The sequence below is a fragment of the Spermophilus citellus genome (assembly GCF_964194105.1).
Source record: "Spermophilus citellus genome assembly, chromosome: 12".
Lineage (NCBI taxonomy): Eukaryota > Metazoa > Chordata > Mammalia > Rodentia > Sciuridae > Spermophilus > Spermophilus citellus.
In genome coordinates, this window is record NC_138198.1 from 87,344,964 (window position 1) to 87,366,479 (window position 21,516).

Here is a 21,516-nt window from a genome sequence, read left to right on the forward strand (position 1 = left end):
TTTTTTATATAAAATTTTGTGAAGTTTATGAAAGCATGTTTCCTCTTTATTGGTCCCATTAGGACATATCAGGTATATCAAACTAAAGCTAAAGGATAAGTCAACAGACACGTCAGTCAAACCTAAGTGTGGTTTCCTAAGTACATGAAACAGTGGCTTTGATGAATCATATGACAGTTCCCTAGGAGACAAAGGCCTGTTAGAATAAGCATAACCATGAGCAGGAGCAAAAAAGAAAACAAGAATTTTACCAAAGTTCACTGACGTAAAAGGATGTGACTGTTAGTAGGCTCTGTTTCTGAGTCACTTGATGTTTTTCTTCTATGACGGATGAGGAGCTCCAAAATGATGCTCTCTGTGGCACATGCGCACGGTGGCTGGCCGTGCCACCCATTTTGGTGGTGAATGGTGCAAGAACCAATACATACTTTTGTACTGTTGTTCTCAGCGGAACGCCAGTACTTGGGATTTTTACAACACTCAAAGTAGCTCAAGTAGAAAAGAAAAAGTTCAAACCAGTCACCAGATCCAAAATTAGCATTTTATTCAGAACGCTGGGGGTCAGAGGTGTATCATTTATATTCTGGTACACAATACAGAGGCAAAGCTGTTGTCAGAAGTCTCTCCAGTTTTAAAAGCTTTTTTTGTTTTTTCATTTTTATTTTTTTTAAAAACACACACTTAGTAGTGCTACCAGTGTCAGGCCACCCCTTTCTTTTCTTTTTCTTTCCTTTTTTTTTTTTTGGTACAAATTATGTAAAACATTTGTGCTAAGAACTTTGCTCCCTCCCCAAAACAAAAAAATAAAATAAAAAAAAAAAAAATTAAAAATTGAGTATTCTAACTACAGCTCAACAATTGAATCAAATGTCACTTTGTTTGTAAATACTTTATCCATAACGAAAGATATAAACATGCAAAAAACCTGAATTCATTGTCCAAATAATACATACACATGTTCTGAAGTTTCTGCACTTCTCCATAGACTATGCCGATAAAACATTATGTACACATACCATTTTTTACAGTGAAGTGGAAAAAATACAGTAAATAAAAAAAGTGTACATGGATTAAGACCAAAATGTGTCTAACATTCTAGTTTATGAAAAAATTCAATTTTGCTACAAATTGGTGATATGAAAACTCCCTTTATTTGCAACCAGCTGCGTAAGTTTTTAAGATTTTTAGTGAAAAAAAAAATTCTAAAGTCTAAAACTAGAAGTAATGTACATTTTCCAATCTCATGGTCTCATCCCCCAAGATAATAAAATCGATCGCTCCATGAGTTCGTTTTTTTTTTGTTTGTTTAATTCTGTATTTTAACAAAAGCAAATGCAATGTAACAAAAGCGTGTTGAAGCATATCATGGTTGAACTTCCTGCTCCCACCACAAAATATTTTGTCTTTTACTTATCGTTTCAGAAATCAGTACCATTAAAGCCTTAAACATAAAACTAATTCCAATCTGAAAAAGGTACAAAAAGGCACATAAAATCCCAGTGCTTCTGTACTGTAAAATTCAAGTGTAACTGAGCTCAGTGTTTTTCCAAACAGTATTGGATCACTGATATTCCCTCTGAGCCCAAATTGGTTTGCAGCCTATGCCAAAAGCCTCCAGCAAGCACTGTGCTAGTAGACTACAAAGTTAAAGCCTAGCTTCTGTATGCTTTTTGGGAATATCAGTTGAAATTGTTTGTACTTGTCCAAAAACCAAGTTCACCCTGAAGTTCAGTCATCACCTCCACCATACATGTCAGCGAGTTTCTTGAATCGTGGTCCCCAGTCGTTCAGGTAATCATAGTCCTGCTCTCCACCACTACTTGAGGAATTCAGGGAGCTCAAGGACCCGGCAGTGGAGCCACTACCTTCGTAGTCAAAGACTAAGAGGGAGTCATATGGCGGAGCTGTGGGATCATTGTCAGCAGCTTTAAGGCCCTACAAATGTGGAAAGAGAAAGGAAGAAAGAGTTAAGAGAGGGTTACAATTTGCAAAACCATAAGCAGATGCTAAGGACTTCATGGTATTGAACACTTGGTAAATTTCCATTTGTAAGATTACATTTTCAACACATAGAAACTGGCATTCGCACTGTTTTGGAAGTCATACGAAAAGTAACTTGCTCCTTTCCTTTGCAAGAAAACAATCCTAAGGAGTGTAGGCTAGCATGCAAGACATAAAGTGGGAGGGAGTTAATTGGAGAACGTGTTTGACAGACAGCAGAAATGAGGGCCAACTGCTTGAAGCAGATTAGAGGATCTTAAATAACACAATATATGGAACAGGACTGATAGACTGTAAAACAATCTCATTGAAATATAAAGTAAACTATATCATGGTAATTACTATAAACGGAATTCTCTCATTCAATAAACATAGAAAAATTACCCTTGCTAGCTAGGATAACTGGTGTGACTGTGTAATAGACTACTTGGCAAGACCAGTTTTGAATGAGTAATTTAGTGGTAGAACAGGTTATGTGAAGTTATATGAAATAATACAGAAAGGTTTTGAAACCATGTGATCCATGGACCCTAATCAGAATGAGGGTTAGGAGATTTTGAGAATTAACCGTTTGAACAAGAAGCATATGTAGGGCAAGGAGAAAGATAGATGTGTTAGTGCCAAGTGGTCCCCGAGCCTCTAGCAGCTTGCAATCTAAGCAACAGGCATTTCTATAATATGAAGGGAATGATAAATAAATAACAAAACTGTGAATTCTAAACAAAAATCATCAGGATCCTGAAAAATTACTCTGTCTACCTTGAGGAGCTAGGCATTCAAAGTGGAGGTAGCTTTGCATTTATTTGACCCAAGTTTGAAAAGATATAAAAGAAAGAAGGAAAGTGACTCATTAAATCAGTTGTGTTATTAATGAAAAATAAAATGTGGAATTAATTGATAAATTATGAACAGGTATTTTTTTTAAATGGAGTAACTTCTACTTTTCCAAAGGCCCTAGAAAAATCATGATACAATACCTGTACATGATATAAATATTGGGGAGTGCAGAATCTTGTAAATCTAAATAACATGCCTATTCTAAATCTTAAAAAGAATTTAAGTGATAAAAATAATAAATAATTATCTATATTCTTAACTCTTGCAGATTCTTTTAAATATGTAATTTAAATATCTGCAGCTAATTTGTAATTCTGTACTACAAAACCTTTAGGGACTTAATTAATACTAGGTCCATTTGGAATTTTCTGTAATATTTTCTCAAATGCATTTTAGTATGCCAAGATATACCAATATTGGTCTTCAAGCAATTGTTCTCTTTTTATAATGCTGCTTTTCAAAGGCGGTGGGCTTATGGCGACCTTACTTATCATCCAAGATGTACAGGCTGTCTCCTTGAGAGATCAAGCCTTCCAATCCACATGTATTTTGTGAGCATACATATGTGGTTTTTCTATGAACATTTGTTCATTTAGTCTTTCAAGTTCACGGAGAAGGAATAAGGAAAAAGAGCACAAAAATTAAGGTCAGAGTCAGTGCCATCTAGCATTGAAGAGATCAGTTCTTAGATGACACCCCAGCTCTCCACAGTATTAGCTGTGGGAATTCAGCATTTCCTCATCTGCAACTGTAATAACAATAATCAGATTATATAAGATTAAATGAGATAAAGAGACTCAATGGCTCATCCTAGTTATCTGGCACTTGTAAAGTTCAAGGAGTACTGGCTATTGTTGTTATTATTATTATTATTGTTATTATTATTAATGTTTTAAGTTTAAAGAAAACTTTTTTGCTTTGGAATTTGAAAAAATAAAAAAAAATGTGAAGACATAATATTTTAAGAAATAAAATGCTGCTAGACTTCAATCAAAAATGTGAGTGCAAAGTACCCAGTATCAGCTTTCCCATCTCCAAGGATCTCTTACCATCAATCCTAACCATTAAATTAGGCACCGCTCTCCCTCATTTATAACTCAGAAAAAAGCTGTATTAAATAAAATAAAGCAAGTCTTAAGCAAATGACTTCCACACAGAAAACCAATAAGTTTAGATAGGATTTTCCTTATCTTATTTTTAGAATAAGCTACAAAGCAATTCTGCTAAGACCAAGAACCACCACAGCCTACAATTTCCCAGAATTCATATAACTCCTTTCTGTGGTTGATGGTGTTACTGTCCTTGGTGATTCACCACCCTTGTTTCTGTGAAGAGCACAAGCCCACACTGCCACAAGTTCCTCTCTGGAGTCAGAATTTACTTACTCCACCCCTCCATCAGGCTCAGCTGGCTATGGGAGTGGCTTTGGCCAAAGAAATGTGAATAGCAGTGAGGAGTAGGAGCACATTTGGAGCTCTAATATCTTTCCACTTCTCTGTTTCCCTTCCCCAAGGAGAATGCCCTGCCTCAGATGGGGGTTATTCTTCCCCATGGACTTTGCAATGAAGAAGACACGATACTGATAGACTGCAGTTGACTTACAACCTGAGGAAGAAGTCAACCTTTGTTTCTGTAAGCCAATGAAACTTGGCATTATTAGTTACTGTAGACATAGCTGACAAAAAAACCAAGGAATGCACCTTCATTCATTTTATTAGTTTATTAATTCAATTCATGGCATATTGGTTGAGTGTCTATGACTCTATAATGTGTGGAAACACAGCCTTTAATAAGCTAGATCCATTGCCTGACCTCTTAGAATTTACAGTCACACATTAGTATGTACCCATTTCCCATTTTTCCAAAAAAAATCTAGTAATTACAAATATAAGCAATAAGTGATTCCTTTAGTGTAGCACTATCTAACATGGTCCTACCACACAAGAACTGGACCTAAGAAGAATCTGACAGAAAATCAAGAAAAATCAGGGAAATTCCTGATAAGGAGAATGGATCCCTGAAAACAAACATTAAAGTTTATCATGACAACTGCTTTTTAACACAGACAGTGAGACACTGGCAAAGGTCCCTGTGTTTAGGTTATTGACTCCATCACAATTTGATTTTTAAGTGAAAATACTCACAGAGCACTGCCCAAACCTTATAGTGTCAGCACCAAACTGGAAAAATGGAAAGGTTAAGATGAAAATTAGCTCTAAATAGTCACTGGCAGGGCCTCAAGCGTGTCTGGATTCAGAGATGGGGAAGTAATGACCGTTGTTCACTGTGTCCAGGGAAGAGACACTGGAAGCTGTGTGATCTTTACTGGAGTGTTAAAGACCCCAGGACTCTTCATCAACTATCTAAGCCACCTCATTCGAGTCCTTAAAATAGATTCTAATGCTGGAGATAATCTCCTATAAGAATCTGTCGGGATTCTTAAAAATATTCTTTTTATTTGATCATTTCTTTTTTCTGTTCCTGCATTAGTTTCTGGATCATCCTGGTAGTTTTTGCATTTGTTTTCTTTTAGGAAAAAAAACCCCACAAAACCAAAGAAGAGGTTAAGGTTAAGGCCATAAAAATCCATTAGCGAGAGATCACTGTGCCATGTGAGTGCATGGTACATTGTCTTAGGGCTTAATGAAGATAGAAGGGCAAAGCCACTGAACTTTTCAAGAATTCTTCGGCAAACCATCTTTCTAGGCAGGAGAGGTTAAGTACTTTAAGTTCCTTCCAGTTGGATGGCACTGATTTTTATCTGAGAATTTAATATGACCCTTCTGAATGAGGTACTGCATAAATTCTTGGTAATATTTTGGTAATTCTAAAAAGATCACAGTCAGGACCTCAGAAACTGACAGTAACAGGCATGCAATCAGACAGAATGTGCAGAATAAAGCTGGGGACAACAGAACCTTCTGGTTCTCCCTTATGTGATTGCTTTATTTTTGATGTGGACACCTTCAAGGATGATGTACAAAGTACTTTTCACATGATGTATAAGTACTGTTACCAAATTTATAAACTAACAGCATGTGCTTCTCTAGGTTTGACTAAATTTAGCAAAGTATGCTCACTTCACCTTTCTTGGAGAGGCAGATCTAAAACTCCAGATAAATTTATCTGAATAAATTTTCTGTAGTTTGAGCTCCTCTGCAAAGTGAAGGAGCTACAGTTGAATTCTTGCTGAGCTTATATTTATAGACTTCTGATCCTATGCTTTATGGGTGGGGACATGCTTTTATGGGTACTATAAAAACCCACATTCTTCAGTGAAGAACACACAAGGGATACAAGAAGAAAGAGGCCTATTGATACCCTAACATTCTGTCTTCTACAGTCTTAGTGCCATTGCTTTGGCTTAGGTTCTCATTATATCCTGCCTGGACCACAGCCTTCCAACCGGACTTGCTATCTCCAGTGCTATTTCTGCTTCTTTCTTAAAAACTAGCTTTGGTTTCTCTCTCAACTATTGATGTCACTTCCCCAGGCAAAACCCTCCCAGTGCTTTCTATGACCTATAGCAGAGTTTCCCACATAGCCCAAGTATTTCCCTCAGGGCTAGGTGGAGATGTTCTTTTAATTGTGCCTGAATGCTATAGAGCAATTCCCTATAATAAAGAATATTACATTTTATTATAAGTTTAAGTAAATAGGAGAAAAGATATAGAGTTAGAAAAAAAAAATTAGGTGTTTTTCAAATGCCTGCCTTTTGGGGAGACCTGCAAGATTAAAAAAAGCAAAATCCTTTAAGAAGAGCATCCAGGAACTCTAGAGGGTTCATCTACTTGTTTTAGTCATCGTCAACCCCAGCAACCACAAATGAATTATGCACCATTCCTCAAATCCCAGTGTCATGTTCTTGTGTACTACTGTGTTATTTGCATATTAATTGTCTCCCAACTGAAATGTGGTTGAGTTTGTTTGAAATGTTTCCTTTCATTTTTTTTTTCTTCTGATGAACATCCATTATCTATCCATCCACCTACCCAAAAGCTCAATAAAAATGTCACTTTTAGCCAGGCACAATGGTGTACACCTATAATCTCAGTGGCTCAGGAGGCTGAGGCAGTAGGATCGAGAGTTCAAAGACAGTCTCAGCAAAAGCAAGGTACTAAGCAACTCGGTGAGACCCTGTTTCTAAATAAAATACAAAATAGGGCTGGGAATGTGGCTCAGTGGTTGAGTTCAATCCCTGGTACCTGCCTCTCCCTGCAAAAAAGTCACTTCTGCTGCATGGATTTTTTTTTTTTCTCCAACCATGACTAGGAGTCACTCCTATGAACGCTCTGGACCCTTCTTCTTTTATTACAGTATCTGGATTGCTCCTAGATAGTGACATCCCTTTTTGCAGGGGCTGTTTTGTACTCACACTCTGCTTTCCAACACAGCACCTGGCATTTGGCAGCTATTCTATGAGATAACTCTCCACTGGTGACCTGGGCTTAGGTATTTTCCTCTTCACATCTAGTTCATGTTTATATCTGCTTCTTTCAGGAAAATCACGTATCTGGGTTTGAAATATATGTGGACCTATAAAAATACATGTGGATGATCATGGTAAACACCATGTTTATTGTATGAGATTCTATGACTTCTTCAGGTCAACATTGCCATCCCTTTTTTGGCAATTTCATTGGGTTTAAAGCAATTTTTTTGAAAGGACAGGATTTAAACTATTTCATCTGAAATTAGAGACAGTAGAAAGTCTTAATCATACCAAGTAATTTACATACAATTCTCATTATGATATATTCTCATTTATAATAATTCAGAGACTTCACCATATGACAGGCACTGTACCTCGTATTTTACATAAATGATCACATTGAGTTCTTATTTCAATCTGAAAAGAAGGGTCTACTATTATCAACCATCTTACAAATAAGAGAATTGGAAATGTAAGAGGTTAGATTTAAGGATCTTGACCTTGTACTAGGTAACAGAGCTGTTGGTGAAGCAGTTGGATTTGAATTCACACAAAAATGCAATTCCTGTAAAATAGGAGTGAGATACTTCAAAGAGGACAAATTAAATGTAATGAATAAGAGAAAAAAAAACAACCTTTTTAAACTTTAGTAGTTTCAAGCAAACTATTCTAGAAGAAACTTTCATGTCCTTTTAATAGAAGGATACACTCAGTTTTTATTCTTCTGAGATAAGAAAAAAATATGGGATTAGTAAAGTTGTTGGAGGTATGCTAATATCTACTGACAGGATGAGATTAAAGGAATGTGTTTCAACTTTTTACCCTCTGAAGGTCATGTCTGAAAAGTCAAAACAGAATGAAATTCTGCAACTGAAATCCAAAAAACATGTGACCTGTTTTACTCTACCTACCAGACTGAAAATGTGTTATCCTTTTTGAGATTCAAGTCAACATTCATTCATTATTTAAATAAACAAATTAGAAAATGTTCTCATGAGCTTTCCTGCTCCTTACATCTATAAAAGCACTCCAATTATAATCACCACTACATTATTCTTCCTCTGGAACATTCGGTACTCTGCTAAATCAAATAAGACCTGGAGATAAATAAATTTGTGTGCATTTTCAATGTTTTTACAAAATGCGCTTGAGTTCTTTCGAGGTGACTTCCACTGTTTTAAAAGTTTACATGTATTTATTTTTGTCTGTTAAGTCAATGAAAGATATTGATCAAGTCCTAATGGGCGTCTTGGATTGAAGACTCTACCTAGTGCTTTCAGAGTTCTAACAATTTTCATCTCTCTGAACTGACCCACAGAAATAGCCATCACATGCCTGGAATTTTCTTTTTGGTTGTTTTCTGTGATACCTTAACCTCTCCCTGTCTCCAATTGTAGGGACATTTCTAGGAACAGAATTTTATTCCCTTACTCCTTAACCTGTCTCTGTCTTGTCATCACTTTCAGTTTCATAGATTTAGTTGCCATTTGGGAAATGATTCCCAAATTGCCTTGTTTCATTTATTTATTCATCAAACTAAGGATAAGGACCTCTTTCTGGAGCAAGGAAGGGCTCAAGGAAGGGTCAAAGGAAACCAGCTGTTCTGAATGGAGGTGGGGTGGGCTACCACTGGATAATGTCTAGCCCATATCCTGTGTTCCTGACTCTTCCTGTCTTGGTAAAGACTTCATAAAGGAACGAACTTCTGAAGAAGCAGGCAGGCAGATTTGAGGCAGGAAGAACAGCACAGAATTATAAGGCAAGACTGAAGGATAAGTAGAGCTCTTGATTCAGGCCTCCAAGATGCAGGTCAGGGAGGGGCCTAAGATGAAGTTGGAAAGCCAGGTAAGAATCAGACACAACAGGCTTCCTTCTCCTGGCAGAGTAAGGCTCCACACAGGAATGTTTGCATTATATAGAGGACTTTGGGGTTTTATTCCAATAAACCTGCTATAGGTTGAAAAGATCTAAGTTGAAAATGTATTTATAACCCAACCTACAAACATCGTAGCTTAGCAACACAGTACAACATAGGGACTCGGTTGTATTGCTGCAGCATGCAAGAGAGTATAACTGCATATAACTAGCTTGGGAAAAGAGCCACACTCAAAACTTAAAAGTATGGTTTCTATTGAATATTGCCATTCTTTTTTCACCACTGAAAGGTCAAAACACTGTTAAGTGGAATCATCTCAAGTCAGGGACAGTCTGTATGAAGACTGTGATCATAGCAAAGTAGGGAAGATGCACAAGAGAAACTGTGTCCCATTTACCTTTCAGCTACACTTTGCTGGCAGTTATGTTATACATAGCAGGCATTCATTAGTGATTTGCTGAATAGATGATCCTAAACAGAGTTCAAGATAATTTCAAAATGAGCTCTTTTTAACATATGCTCAAATGATGACTGATTGTACTCTGAAGTTCACTTATAGCCAATTGTTTGGAATCAAGTTTTTCCATATGAGAAATCACAAATATTTGTTATGATCGCAAACCACATTTTAGACTGATACCTAACCTAAGCATTGTTTTAGAGAAAGGAAATTCCAAGTAGAAATTCCTACTGTCTATCTGCTGTGGCAGTAGAAGGGCTGGGTCACGGAATCTTATTAACTAAATGTTCTTTTCTATCTACTAAGGAAAATGCAGTCAGTGCAAAAAAAAAAAAAAAAATCAATGCTCACGCACACGCATGCGCACACACACAAACATACACACGAAAACACAAACTTAGAATCAACGATATCCTTGTTTCCTGAATGTAATCAGCACCAGTAGAGTGAAAAGCTCCAGACTGGGTCTCTGCTGAATATCAATCAAATGCAAATTCGATGGTGCCCACAGCTTTATGCCCTATACACCTGCTTATAGTACTTAAATTCCTGAAAACAACCAAAGAGCTTGGCAGTGTATTAGATGCTTAGGTTATAAAAACATGAACAAGAAATAGTACTTGTCCTGCAAAGCACTCACATACTAAAGTGGGAGAAAGAAACAGGGACAGTTATATTCCAGTTGGTGTGGGTTAAGGCAGAGGAAGCTTCTTGCTAACTTAGCCTTGCCTGGAGGGATCAAGGAAGGCTTCACAGAGAAGGGGGCATTTGTATTAATTCCTTTCAGCTAAGGGGAGTCTTGCAGATGGTCAAGAAGGTATGGGGTTTGCAGAAGTTATTGTCTGTCCAAAAGTGTGAAGCTTTGGGAGAAATGAAAACAGCTCTTTGGAGCTGCAGAACAGAAGGGGATTCAAGGAGGGAAAGAGTGGGCAGGAATGGGATTATGAACTGCTTTATAAATTGCTTAGTGTTTGATTTTTATTACCAAGAAGAGAAGAGTATCAAGAACAGGCCTGAGATGCAGAGAATACTGATACCCCAGAGACAGGCAGAAACATTCAGTAAGTATTTGTTGAATTACACTCAAGCCAGAATTCTTGTTTTCAAAAAGCCCAGTTCCTGCACTTACAGTCAAAAGATTCACTGTATCTCAAAAACCCCATAACCACAGAAAACCCAACAACAATTTTTCATAATGATGAATGTTCAATCAGATATAAAATCCTCAGGTATTCATAAATGTACTAAATTCAGGTGAATTATTTAAGCATGTCTGTATGTAAATAAGAGTTAAAAGAGTCAGGGCAGATTTTTCTAGAAAAAAGGGAGTCACTGGTATTCTGTTGTTTTTGCCTCCCATTTGCTTTTAATCATGTCTACTACAAATTAACCTATTGCTTGCTTAACAGAAGTGAATGCATACATTCAGAAAGCGGTTTGACTTTTAGAAATAGAAAGTAATGGGTAGATGAACAGGCAGCTAAATATCCCAACTATGTTTCCAAAATTTTTCTACAATCTGTAAGTGCATCTAAATACCTCATGTAGACGTTTACACCTTATACAATTACTTCAAGGAGGTCCAGGAAATAAAAGGTTTATCAGCACAAGACAGAAGGCCACATATAACTGATGCATTCCATTTTATAATGCAACAAGATCAATTGAGATTTTGGAGATCTGGAGGATATGGCCAGAGAACATGACTCCTGCCATACATTCACAGTCAACATCAATATGTACCACTGCCATTTATGCTTGATTAAAAATTTAAAGAGAGGATTAGCTCTAACCCAAAGAAGCAATATAAATCATTTTACTTCCAAACTTAAGTATAAAATGTAGCAGAACTCTTGGTCAGTAACATAAGTGTGTCATAATAATTTTGACAATGAAAATCATATCTGTTATATTCAACAGAGAATTAGCTTCCTCTTACAGAAGCTCTTAAAACTCCTCATCTAGGCAAGTATTTAAATCACTTACATAATATTTAATTTAGCTGTTCTTCCACTAATCTCCTTTAATGGAGCCATTGGGTAGGCACTGAATTCTCACCATATGTGGAATTCAAAGGGTACATACAGTAAAGGATACATTTAAAGGGAACTCCTGCTACATTTATCAGTGCTAATAAATAAAATTATAATACACTATAATATTGTTAGCCTATTACTTGGCATTCAAGGGAAAAAGTACTTCTTGGAGATAGTGTGACTAATACCAATAAATTATACGAGTATCATTTTGCACACACAAAATATTAATTGACAGATCTCTTTTGGGTTGATCAAAGCAATTAAATTCGTTCTCTGTTAGTTACTGAAGCCATACTAGCTTCCACCTAAAAATGAATTTAAATATGTTTTAATGAACTACACAAGTATATTCCAAGCAACCTGTGACCTACACAGATCTAACCATGGGCATAAAATAAAAAGAGAGTCTTTCTCTGCACCTCGTTAATGAAGTCCCCGATGTCCCCAGGGTGTGGGGCTGCAGATCGGACTGGATACTGTGGCTCAGCGTGGATGGGTCTCTCATCCAGCCGCCGGATTCCCACGGGCTTGATGGCATCAGGCTCCACTGTGTCAGGCTGCTGGAGTTGGCTCAAGTCATAGTCCTGCAAAAGACAAAATCAAAACTCCATGGTAGATGGGCACAGAGATGGAAAATTCCAACCTTTGTTTTTAAACACATACTCAGAATGCATAGAAATGAGTGAAATTTAACATAATGGAAAAGTTGCCACTAGGAGTTTTTCATGTTATGATTAAATATTTCTTTCACACAGCTCTTTCTTCTGTGTTTTTCATTTCTACAGTCTGTGCTCCATCTGCTTTAAACCGTGCCTCATCATTTCCCAATGGGAAACAGCAGTGTGATGAGGTCTCTCCATAAAATGACTAAAAAAAAAAAAAAAAAAAAAAGACTAGAACATATAGTTGTACCACGGAAGGAAAGAACTAACCTAATGTCTTTAAGATTAAAAAATAAATAGATAAAAGTGATGAGGGGGCTTTCTCCTGTTCCCTAAGGGAAGGCATCGGTGCATCAGGGTCTTGAAGGCATTCTAGGTCCCTCTTTCCCTCTCATGGTCCAGAGCAGAGTCCACAAATTACAGTCTGTGTAGCCTATTTTTCCTTAAGAATGGCTTTTACATTTTCAAAGGATTACTTAAAATATCAACAAAGAATATGCTACCAGGATTATATGCAGTCTCCCAAATTTGAACCCTTTCCTATCTGATAGAAAGAGTTTGCCAACCTCAGCTCTAGGGGGGCTGGGCCAGGAAGTGTGGAGTTCCTTCCAATGCAGCCCTCTGGAATGTCCTGGAAAAGCAGCCTGTCCACTTGCAAAGAGGCAGAGTAGAACCCATGAAGAAGGATGCTCTGGGCACAGGCTGAGCCCTCAGAACTGTGTTCAGCTACTGCGTCAGCCAACTGTATAAAGACACTGGGGATGTATAAAGACACTGACCAGAGGTGGAACTGAATTGAAATTTTAGGTTTGGGCATTTGCTTTGTCCTTTTGAAACCTCTAAATTTTGGAGCTATAAAATGTCATATCCCCAGCTTAACCAAGATGCTCCAATTCAACACTGACATTTTATGAGAGTACTGATTTTCGGGTACTTCCTTGGTTTTAGTCTTTAGTGACCTCTCTGTCTGGGCTCAGCTTAAAACCTCTCACAACATCTCTATAGTGGTTTTGATTTATTCAGCACTCAAACATTTACCATGTTTGGCAGTGTTCTGGGTGTTTTACACATGTCTGCTCACTTAATCTTCTTAACACATTTTATCATCCCCTTTTAAGAGACCAGGATACCGAGTTTCAAGTAACTCAATATGTTGCCTATGGTCCTAGATCTATGAAGGTATAGGAACACACTCTGACTTCAAATGCATTGGACTCCACAGCCTGGCTCTTCTAGTGGTCACCTGTGACTGTGAATCCAGACTGAGTTACAAGGTTGGATTTAGGGAGGAAAGAACTAGATAGATGAGCAGGAACAAAAAAGAATGCTGAGAGGAATGATTAAGAAGGAGACGAAGGAGACGAGGGTCACTCAATTTCAGACCCACTATGTGCCAAACACTGTAGCAGACTCCAGACAAGGGTTTTCTCACCACTCATACTTCCTAAAAAACCCGTGAAGCAAGTTTTATTATCAACTCTTTAGAAGAAAGATGAGGACATTGCCACCATCACGCAGCTAGTACGTGATTTGGATGGGAATCGAATCGAGGTGCGTCTGTCTTTGATGTATCTGACTTAACCCCTTGCTCTTGGAGATGCTCTGATCATGACAACACTCCCCAAGAGTCATCCCTTGCCGAGAGCTTCATCCAGCCTGACAGGTACCATGATGAAAAAGCTCTGCCTCTCCTGAGTGCAACATGATGTGGAAGGTGAGGTAGATGCACACAGAGCTGGAGACACACAAACTTGGTCTCTCATGAGATATAAAGAACTCTGAGGGAAAACTGGCTTTAGATTTGAACCCTGAACTGTAACTGGGCTAAGGAGAAAGCGCTGCTGAATCAGGAACATGAGCAAAGGCATGGGAATGCTGTCAGGACAGAGTTCAAGTCATTCACAGAAAAATGAATGAAAACAGCCTGACCTTACACAAATGTGCTCTGTTTTCAATTTTACAGAACTTATAATTGTGAGTCCTAGAATATCTTAAAGGCCTACATGAGACAATATGTGAAAGCCTTTGGAATGTTCACATGCTATACCAGATAAAAAGAGATTTATTTAGAGAATTTAGAATGCTTTCACACTATGAAGCCTGGTTTCCCAGGCCATGTTTAATTGGATAACCACCACGCACAAGAGAGTGGGGTAAATCGTGAATAAGTGTGCATTCTAACAATTACCAAAAGCTTTTCCTAGAGGGGAAAATACTGATAAGTGTATTAATGACAGTTAGTAAATGTGTTACCCCAAGGGTAGAAAAAGCTTCATTAGAAGTCTGAATTACACAAAAACAGGTAATTGAATCTGGTGTTTAAGGACTGTCTTTTATCTGGTGACATATCCCTTGAGAGTCCGGGATTTATTATATGATAGTTCAGTTTAACAATGATAAGAATATGGAGGCATCTCTTTTATACAACCAAAAACAAAAAAATAAAAAAACAAAACACTTACATGGTCTTTGCCCGTGCTATTCTGTACCTGGAAAGAATCTCTACTTGGACTTCTCATAAAATGCACTATATCCTAAGGTTACAAATAAAAATACTTTTTTTTTTTTTTGTACTGGAGATTGAGCTTGTGGGCATTCAACCACAGAGCTTATGCCCAGCTCTATTTTGCATTTTATTTAGAGACAGGGTCTCACTGAGTTGCTTTGGAACTTGCCACTCTCCTGACTTAGCCTCCTGAGCTGCTGGATCACAGGCATGCTAAAAATGCTTTTTGATTGGCTACCAGTGTTTCATAAATGTTCAAATAAGTCTCCAACATTTAAACATAGGCATATCTCATCTGAAAGCAGGAAGTTCTGCTAAAGAGAGCTCACATTTTACATAACAATGCTTTGCCACTGATAGCAACTCTTTCCTTTGGACAAGGTCAGTGCCTCCTCCCCTCCTGCTTCACTTAGTGTTGCCTATCTAGCTTACTTATTATTAAATAAGAGCATGTTAATTCTCAGGTTTTGATCTTTCTTTATTCATAGTTATTTCCTACTACCATAAGAACCATAGAACAGGAACTGTCCTAAACTTCTTTGGTTCGGCTCAGTCCTTTTAATTCACAATGTGCCAGACCTTCAGAAAGCATTCATACAAAATAAGAGTTGAATAAAACTTCATTAATGATTTTCCTCCCAGATATCAAAAGAGCAGCCAATGCAAGAAATGTGCTCAGATCACATTACACATTAGCAGTAATTCACAAAGGGGTGGAGGGGAGAGAGAACGAACCCTGATCTCACGTGTTCTGCTACATTTCACACTTCAGTTCTGAAAAATCATTGCCAAGAATCATTGCCAAGGTCCATGGTGAGTTCTCCCATAATTTATAGAAACCTATGAAGTTCCTCAATTACAATGAGATCAAAAGAAGAGTCATAAAGCCATCCATGTGCAGGAAACTAGAAATGGTTAAAACATACATCTCCGTGATGGCTCCTCTTTGTCTACTTGCAGTGTAAGATATAAAAATCTGATGGTGGTAAGGAGCATGTGGAAGTGCCCTCAACTCACAGGGAAGGGCTTTTCTGCTGACGTCCATCTGTGTTATACAGCTACAGTCTGATCTGAAGGTCCAATTTTAGACCTTTTGATAAAAGGTCGCCCTATGTGAATTTCCTAAATTATACATCTTTACAATCCCATAATGCTCTACTTAAACACACAAATTACAATGTGTAGAATGAGAATTATAATGGGAATTACAGAGACTGAAAATGTTCTCAAGATCTCTGGGTTCATGGTCTTACTTCTGAGGATTATAAACAATGAGAAATCTTTACTTGGTTCCTAAAACTCTGGAGAAAGAACTGATCTGAAAATTCTCTTACGACTATCAACTTTGACAGTGTTAGCTTCCCAAAGAAATTTAATTTTCCAGTGAAAGCCAAGGAAAATCTTGTTTAAACTAATGTGTGGAATACGTGTTAACTAGCAATGGACATTAAAAGTAGACATGGATTTAGGGTATTTAGAATACTAACATTGCAAGTAACAGCATTTTCTTTTCTCTACAATTCAAAATGTCTTAAGAGTGATTTAATTATGGGAAAGTTAGTAAGAAGTTAATAAATAGCTAAAGCTCTGCTTCTGGCTTTTCTTGAAAATATTCCACTACTTGCAATGATTTATAATTAGTTCAGAAAATAACTGCAAAATCTAGGTTAGAACATTAGGTTTTGCTTGATAAAATAAAATAAAAATAAAGTAAATAAAATAAAAGAGCATCAGAATAATTGCAATTCTTGAATCCCAGGCAAATAATTTGGGAAACTACCCTTGCAGACAGAATCTAGAGGATGTGATTTTTGACTATTTCAGGGGAAAACAAAATTATTCATTTATCTTTCTTCCTTTCAGGGAGTGCCTATTGTATGGCAAATACCATTTTCAGCTCTGAGAGGGAGAAGAAGGAAGCCAACCTTGGTCCCCTCACCTGTGAGGAATGACATTAGGTACTTCATGTGGTGTCTCATGTAATACAAATGAAACCCCTCAATCAAAGGTCCTTGCTCCCACCTGTTGATCAAAGCAGTTCAGCGAGACCAATGATTCAACCAAGGTCACAGACTCATTAAGCAGTGCCCAGGAAAACCAACAAATAGTTGGCTGAGCAAAGAAATGCTCCATTTAGTTTATTAACTGAGGAAGCCGTCAGAGGTTCAGTGCATGAAAGGAAAATTTGAGATGCTGATGCTAAGGAGGCTCTGGGCCGTGGTAAGTGAGATAGGAGAGACCTGAGTCCTGAGGGCCCTACACAGTTGGTTAGAACAAGCTCCAGCTGCCTACGCAACAGGGAATCCTCACTTAGGCCCAGCAAGGGTCTGGCATGTGGAGGAGATGGGTGGGTACTTGAAGTTCATGGTCCTTTTGAGAACCAGTGAGGAAAACCTATTGCTCTGTCCTAGGCAAGGACTGGCATGAGTAGGTATTTTCCTTTCATAGCAGCAAAGGTTTCATAACCTTAGAATTCCCATGCAGATGTAGTTTTAATCTCTTTTAATGTCTGAAGACAGAGTGACCATAAGAAATAAAAGCAGACATATAATTCTCAAGGAAAAACAATGTATCTGGAAAAAAGCTGACTATGGCATGTGCAAGAAAGTAATGGAAAGTGGAGAAGAACATTGTTATCTCACTCTCTATTAAAATAACTGAATAAAATAGTAAAATAATGATAAGGTGTCAACATATAACTATATAACTCCTGACAAGTAAGTCAAACACCCTTGCAAGCTTTATGTAAGTTACATTACAACCTAATTTTTCTTAGCCAAGTATAATTATGATGGTAGCCATCTTACACAGGTGAAATGCTATGAAAAACTAAATAAATCCTATGGATTATTAAAGGCTCCCCCAAATAAAAGATTTCCTAAAAGCCTTTCTGAGTTGAATTGTAAACTTAATCAAGATAACTTGAGAACTTAAGCAGATGAAGACTCCCATTCTCTATATTCATAGACATTTTTTATTAACATGAGAGAAAATGGATATAATTCTCCAGCAAAATCAATGTAGCTTTCCACAAAGCTGAGGTCCCACTACGAGGGACCAGTTCATTGTTCCTGTTTCCCTGGCTTCCTGTGAATGGGGTTCCACATAGCATCTTTCAAAATGCTATCTGTTCTCAGATTTGTGCATGAGCTGAAGGCTCTTTCTTTGGTACAAAAATTATGGTTCTGTTTCAGAACACGGGCACTGTTGAAATTTTACCAAGATGCATTTCCCATTGTGAATTTTTGGCATATTCTTTTGGGAAAAATGCAGCCAATGCACAATTCACTTTGAATCAACAAATACTTTCTAAGAGCCTCTTGGGTCACAGAGGTGGTTACTGATCTCCAAATAATTAAAGCAGTAGAGTATCTCAATTATCACAGGAAACGGGGAGTGAAGATATCAGGAGCTGTGGAGGAGGGGCTGCTACAGGAAAGGAAGATGTGGATGCGCTGAGCCTTCGGGGTCCAGTACAGGGACCCCCTTCACAAAAAACAACATGCTTCTGGGAATCTGAAATATCTTTTCTCGCCTAATGTCTGTAATTTCTCCCTTTTTGGGGGCAGAGTACCGGGAACTGAACTCAAGGGCACTTGACCACTGAGCCACATCCCCAGCCCTATTTTGTATTTTATTTAGAGACAGGGTCTCACTTAGTTGCTTAGTGCCTCACTTTTTACTGAGTCTGGTCTTGAACTCAGAATCCTCCTGTCTCCTCCTCCAGAGCCGCTGGGATTACAGGCATGCCCCACGGAGCCTGGCTGTAATTTGCCATGCTTTCTATGCAATTCAGTCACAGGCCCACAAAGAGGGATATATTCCTTAATGCCCCCAAGCATTCTCTATGTTGGAAGATAAAAGTATAGCCACTGAATGTATCTTCAATTCCATATTTAACCCTGAGAACCAACTTCTCCTCAAAAAAAAAAAAAAGTCACTGCTCAGTAAAAGATCAAAGTCATTCTATCTCAGCATGACCTATTATTTGATCTTGGAGGAGACATAAAAACAGATAATAAAGAAACAGCAACATTTGGTGGGGAATATGGTGAGAGAGAATAGAAATCCTTCCCGGGATTATGACAGATCATTCGGGAATTTCCTAAAGAAGAATATGTTTTGTTTTCAGATCATGGTATTGACTTAAAGAAAATGTATTCTAAAGTCAGAGTACCTTGATTCAAAGCCCGGCTTCCTCACAGCTTAAATGTGTGACCTTCAGCAGATTGCATAAATTGCCTGGGCTAACCTTAATAGTTAGTATTCAACCTTTGCACACACAAAAAGCTAATGAGGACTCCATAGCAATGCTCAACAAACATCTTCTGGGAGGTCCACATAGTAAATATTTTAAGCTTTTGGGGCCACACAATCTCTTTTGCAATATCTCAACTCCACTGCCACTGTGGCATACAAAATATGTCAACAATGGGCATGGCTCATGGCTCTGCTCCAGTAAATCTGTGTTCATAAAAATAGGCAGTTGGTGGCTATGGATGCCGGTCAAACTTTGACCAACAGTATTTTGGCAACTTAAGTCTTTTTTCCCCCCTTTTGCACAGTGCTGACCCCTACTTGGTATTCAAATCCTTATCATTTGTTATTACGGGCTATTGATAAATTATCATTATCTCAAACATAAGTATAATAAGTTTATGATTAGTCAGGAGAAATGAATATTAAAATCAGTTACTTAAAATATTATGTTCAGTCACATGAAGTGACAGGAATAGCAAAGACTCAGGTTTAATAAGCAATAGGGATGGGTACTGACCGGCCCAGAATATGTGTTGTTTGTAGCCTAGCAGTATGCGTCCCCTGCCAATAAGTGTGTTGAGAATGGCATGCAAAAAGGGAATGATAATGTATTAATCCAATTCCTGGTGAAACTCTGCTCTTGTGAAATCATTTCAATAAATAAAATATGCTATTGCTTGCAGGTGGGCATAAATGTATGAATAACTTGGAAATGTCATTAACAAAGCATTATTAGCCAATAATGAAAACATTGAAAGTGGTCTCCAATTATATCCAGATTGGAGAGTTTGCTTATAAAGCAAAATTATTTTATATAACAATTATTTAAAGGAATTAAATACATCATGGTTGAGTTACGCAAATTCATTCTCCACTTGGGTCAGATGGCTGAGCTTGTTTGCCTAACGTGGGGTTGCTTCTTGAGATGGGCATGGTGTCTATGGAGACCTCCTGGCTCATGCTGTGATCTCTTGACTCAGAGAAGTACCTGTTTGGCCCCAAGGAGCTATCTTGTATCCACGTTCCATTCCCTTGTCTAGGCATCTTGCCTGGATTTCCGATTTTAGTTTCTGTTGTCCAAATTTATATGTTATTGTTTTGGTAATTTGATTGCTCAGATTGACTGTCCAGATTTTAACTTTGTTAATGTGCTCAATTTTGCAAGCCACACTTAGCCAATTAGTTGGGTCTTACCTTTTGCCTAGTCTAAAGCCAGACTTCTAGTGGTCATTTAATAAGCTGTGGTCTAGCCCCCAGCCTTGCTGGTCTTATCCAGTATCACCTGCCCACTATAAGTCAGTAAGACTAAATAAAATTTCCACCACAGGGTCTCCAGCACAGTGCATAAGTGTCTGAACTCTTTAGATGTATACACCTGGGTTCGAAACTGGACTAGTAGCATTGTCACTTCATAGAGGCTTTGGGAAAAATGTCATAAGAGGCATGCAAACTAAAAACATAGTACATCACATGATATAGCATAGGTATTCAACAAAGCCTAGCATTTCAAAACACTGCCATCATTTCCTGCAGGAATCAGAGATATTGAAGGATTAAAATGAAGTGATCAGGAGTGCAGTTAATTCTGCAGGTAGAACTGCAGACCAAGTTAGAAATGCAGGAAGAAGATCCAGTGCTGTTCAACTAACATTCTCTGAGTGCTGCTAGGTGCCACCTGTCCAAATGATAGAATAAAAAATGACTAAGACAAGTCTTACCAGCCTAGGGTTAGGACTTGGGCTGAACAGTTCAAAATAGAGAGGCATGGATACTGTGGAGCCCAGAGCAGAGAGAGCCTTGGTTTATCCTGGGACCCCCAAACAAGGTTTCTTGAGATGAATCTTGATGGCTAAGCAGGTGAAGACATGAATTAAGCCAAGAAAATATAGCAATATAGTACAGAAGTAGAGGTAGTTCATTGCTACAGCAGTTTAAAATGTTACGTAGGAGGGGCAACGACAGGAGAAACTGAGTCATCAGCTCTCAAAGTCTGCATTCCTAAAAGCCAAATCCCAGGTCATGGAATTATGTGTTCCATGAGGCCCCTGAACTCTGCTGAACATACTTTCTGTGTCAGGGAGATTCTGGAGATCTTGTTCACTTAAGTTCTGAGACTAATTTCTACAAATCACATGAGAAATCAATTTCATCCAAACCCCCCCCCCCCAAAAAAAAAAAAAAAAGACAACTGACACAGAGATTAAATCTGGATCTTTTCAGTTCTAGAAACCCTGGCTACTAAAAGTAACTCCTATCAAGTCTCCCTTTTTCCTGAAATTACCTGTGATTACTGACATGTGCATGTGCTAAGGGCCCTGCTGAAAAAGAGAATGACAGAAAGTCCAGAGTGACACAAAGTACCAGGTGCTTTCTCCAGATAAAGGGAAGCTACCCTTCGTGGTTTGTGGTGAGCCCTTCATCCTGATTTCAGGCCCGTCTTGTT

General features: G+C 38.0%; 1 protein-coding gene across 1 annotated transcript in view; it reads right to left on the minus strand.

Moving 5' to 3' along the window:
- Window positions 1-566: 566 nt before the first annotated feature.
- The window catches only part of CDH2 (cadherin 2), a 216,686-nt gene continuing 195,736 nt past the window's right edge, over window positions 567-21,516 (minus strand). The window contains exons 15-16 of the mRNA XM_081263289.1: window positions 12,065-12,229; window positions 567-1,935 (exon numbers count right to left, since the gene is read on the minus strand). Of these exons, the coding sequence (XP_081119415.1) occupies window positions 1,729-1,935; window positions 12,065-12,229 (372 nt within the window). The 3' untranslated portion in view covers window positions 567-1,728. The remainder of the gene's footprint in view (window positions 1,936-12,064; window positions 12,230-21,516) is intronic.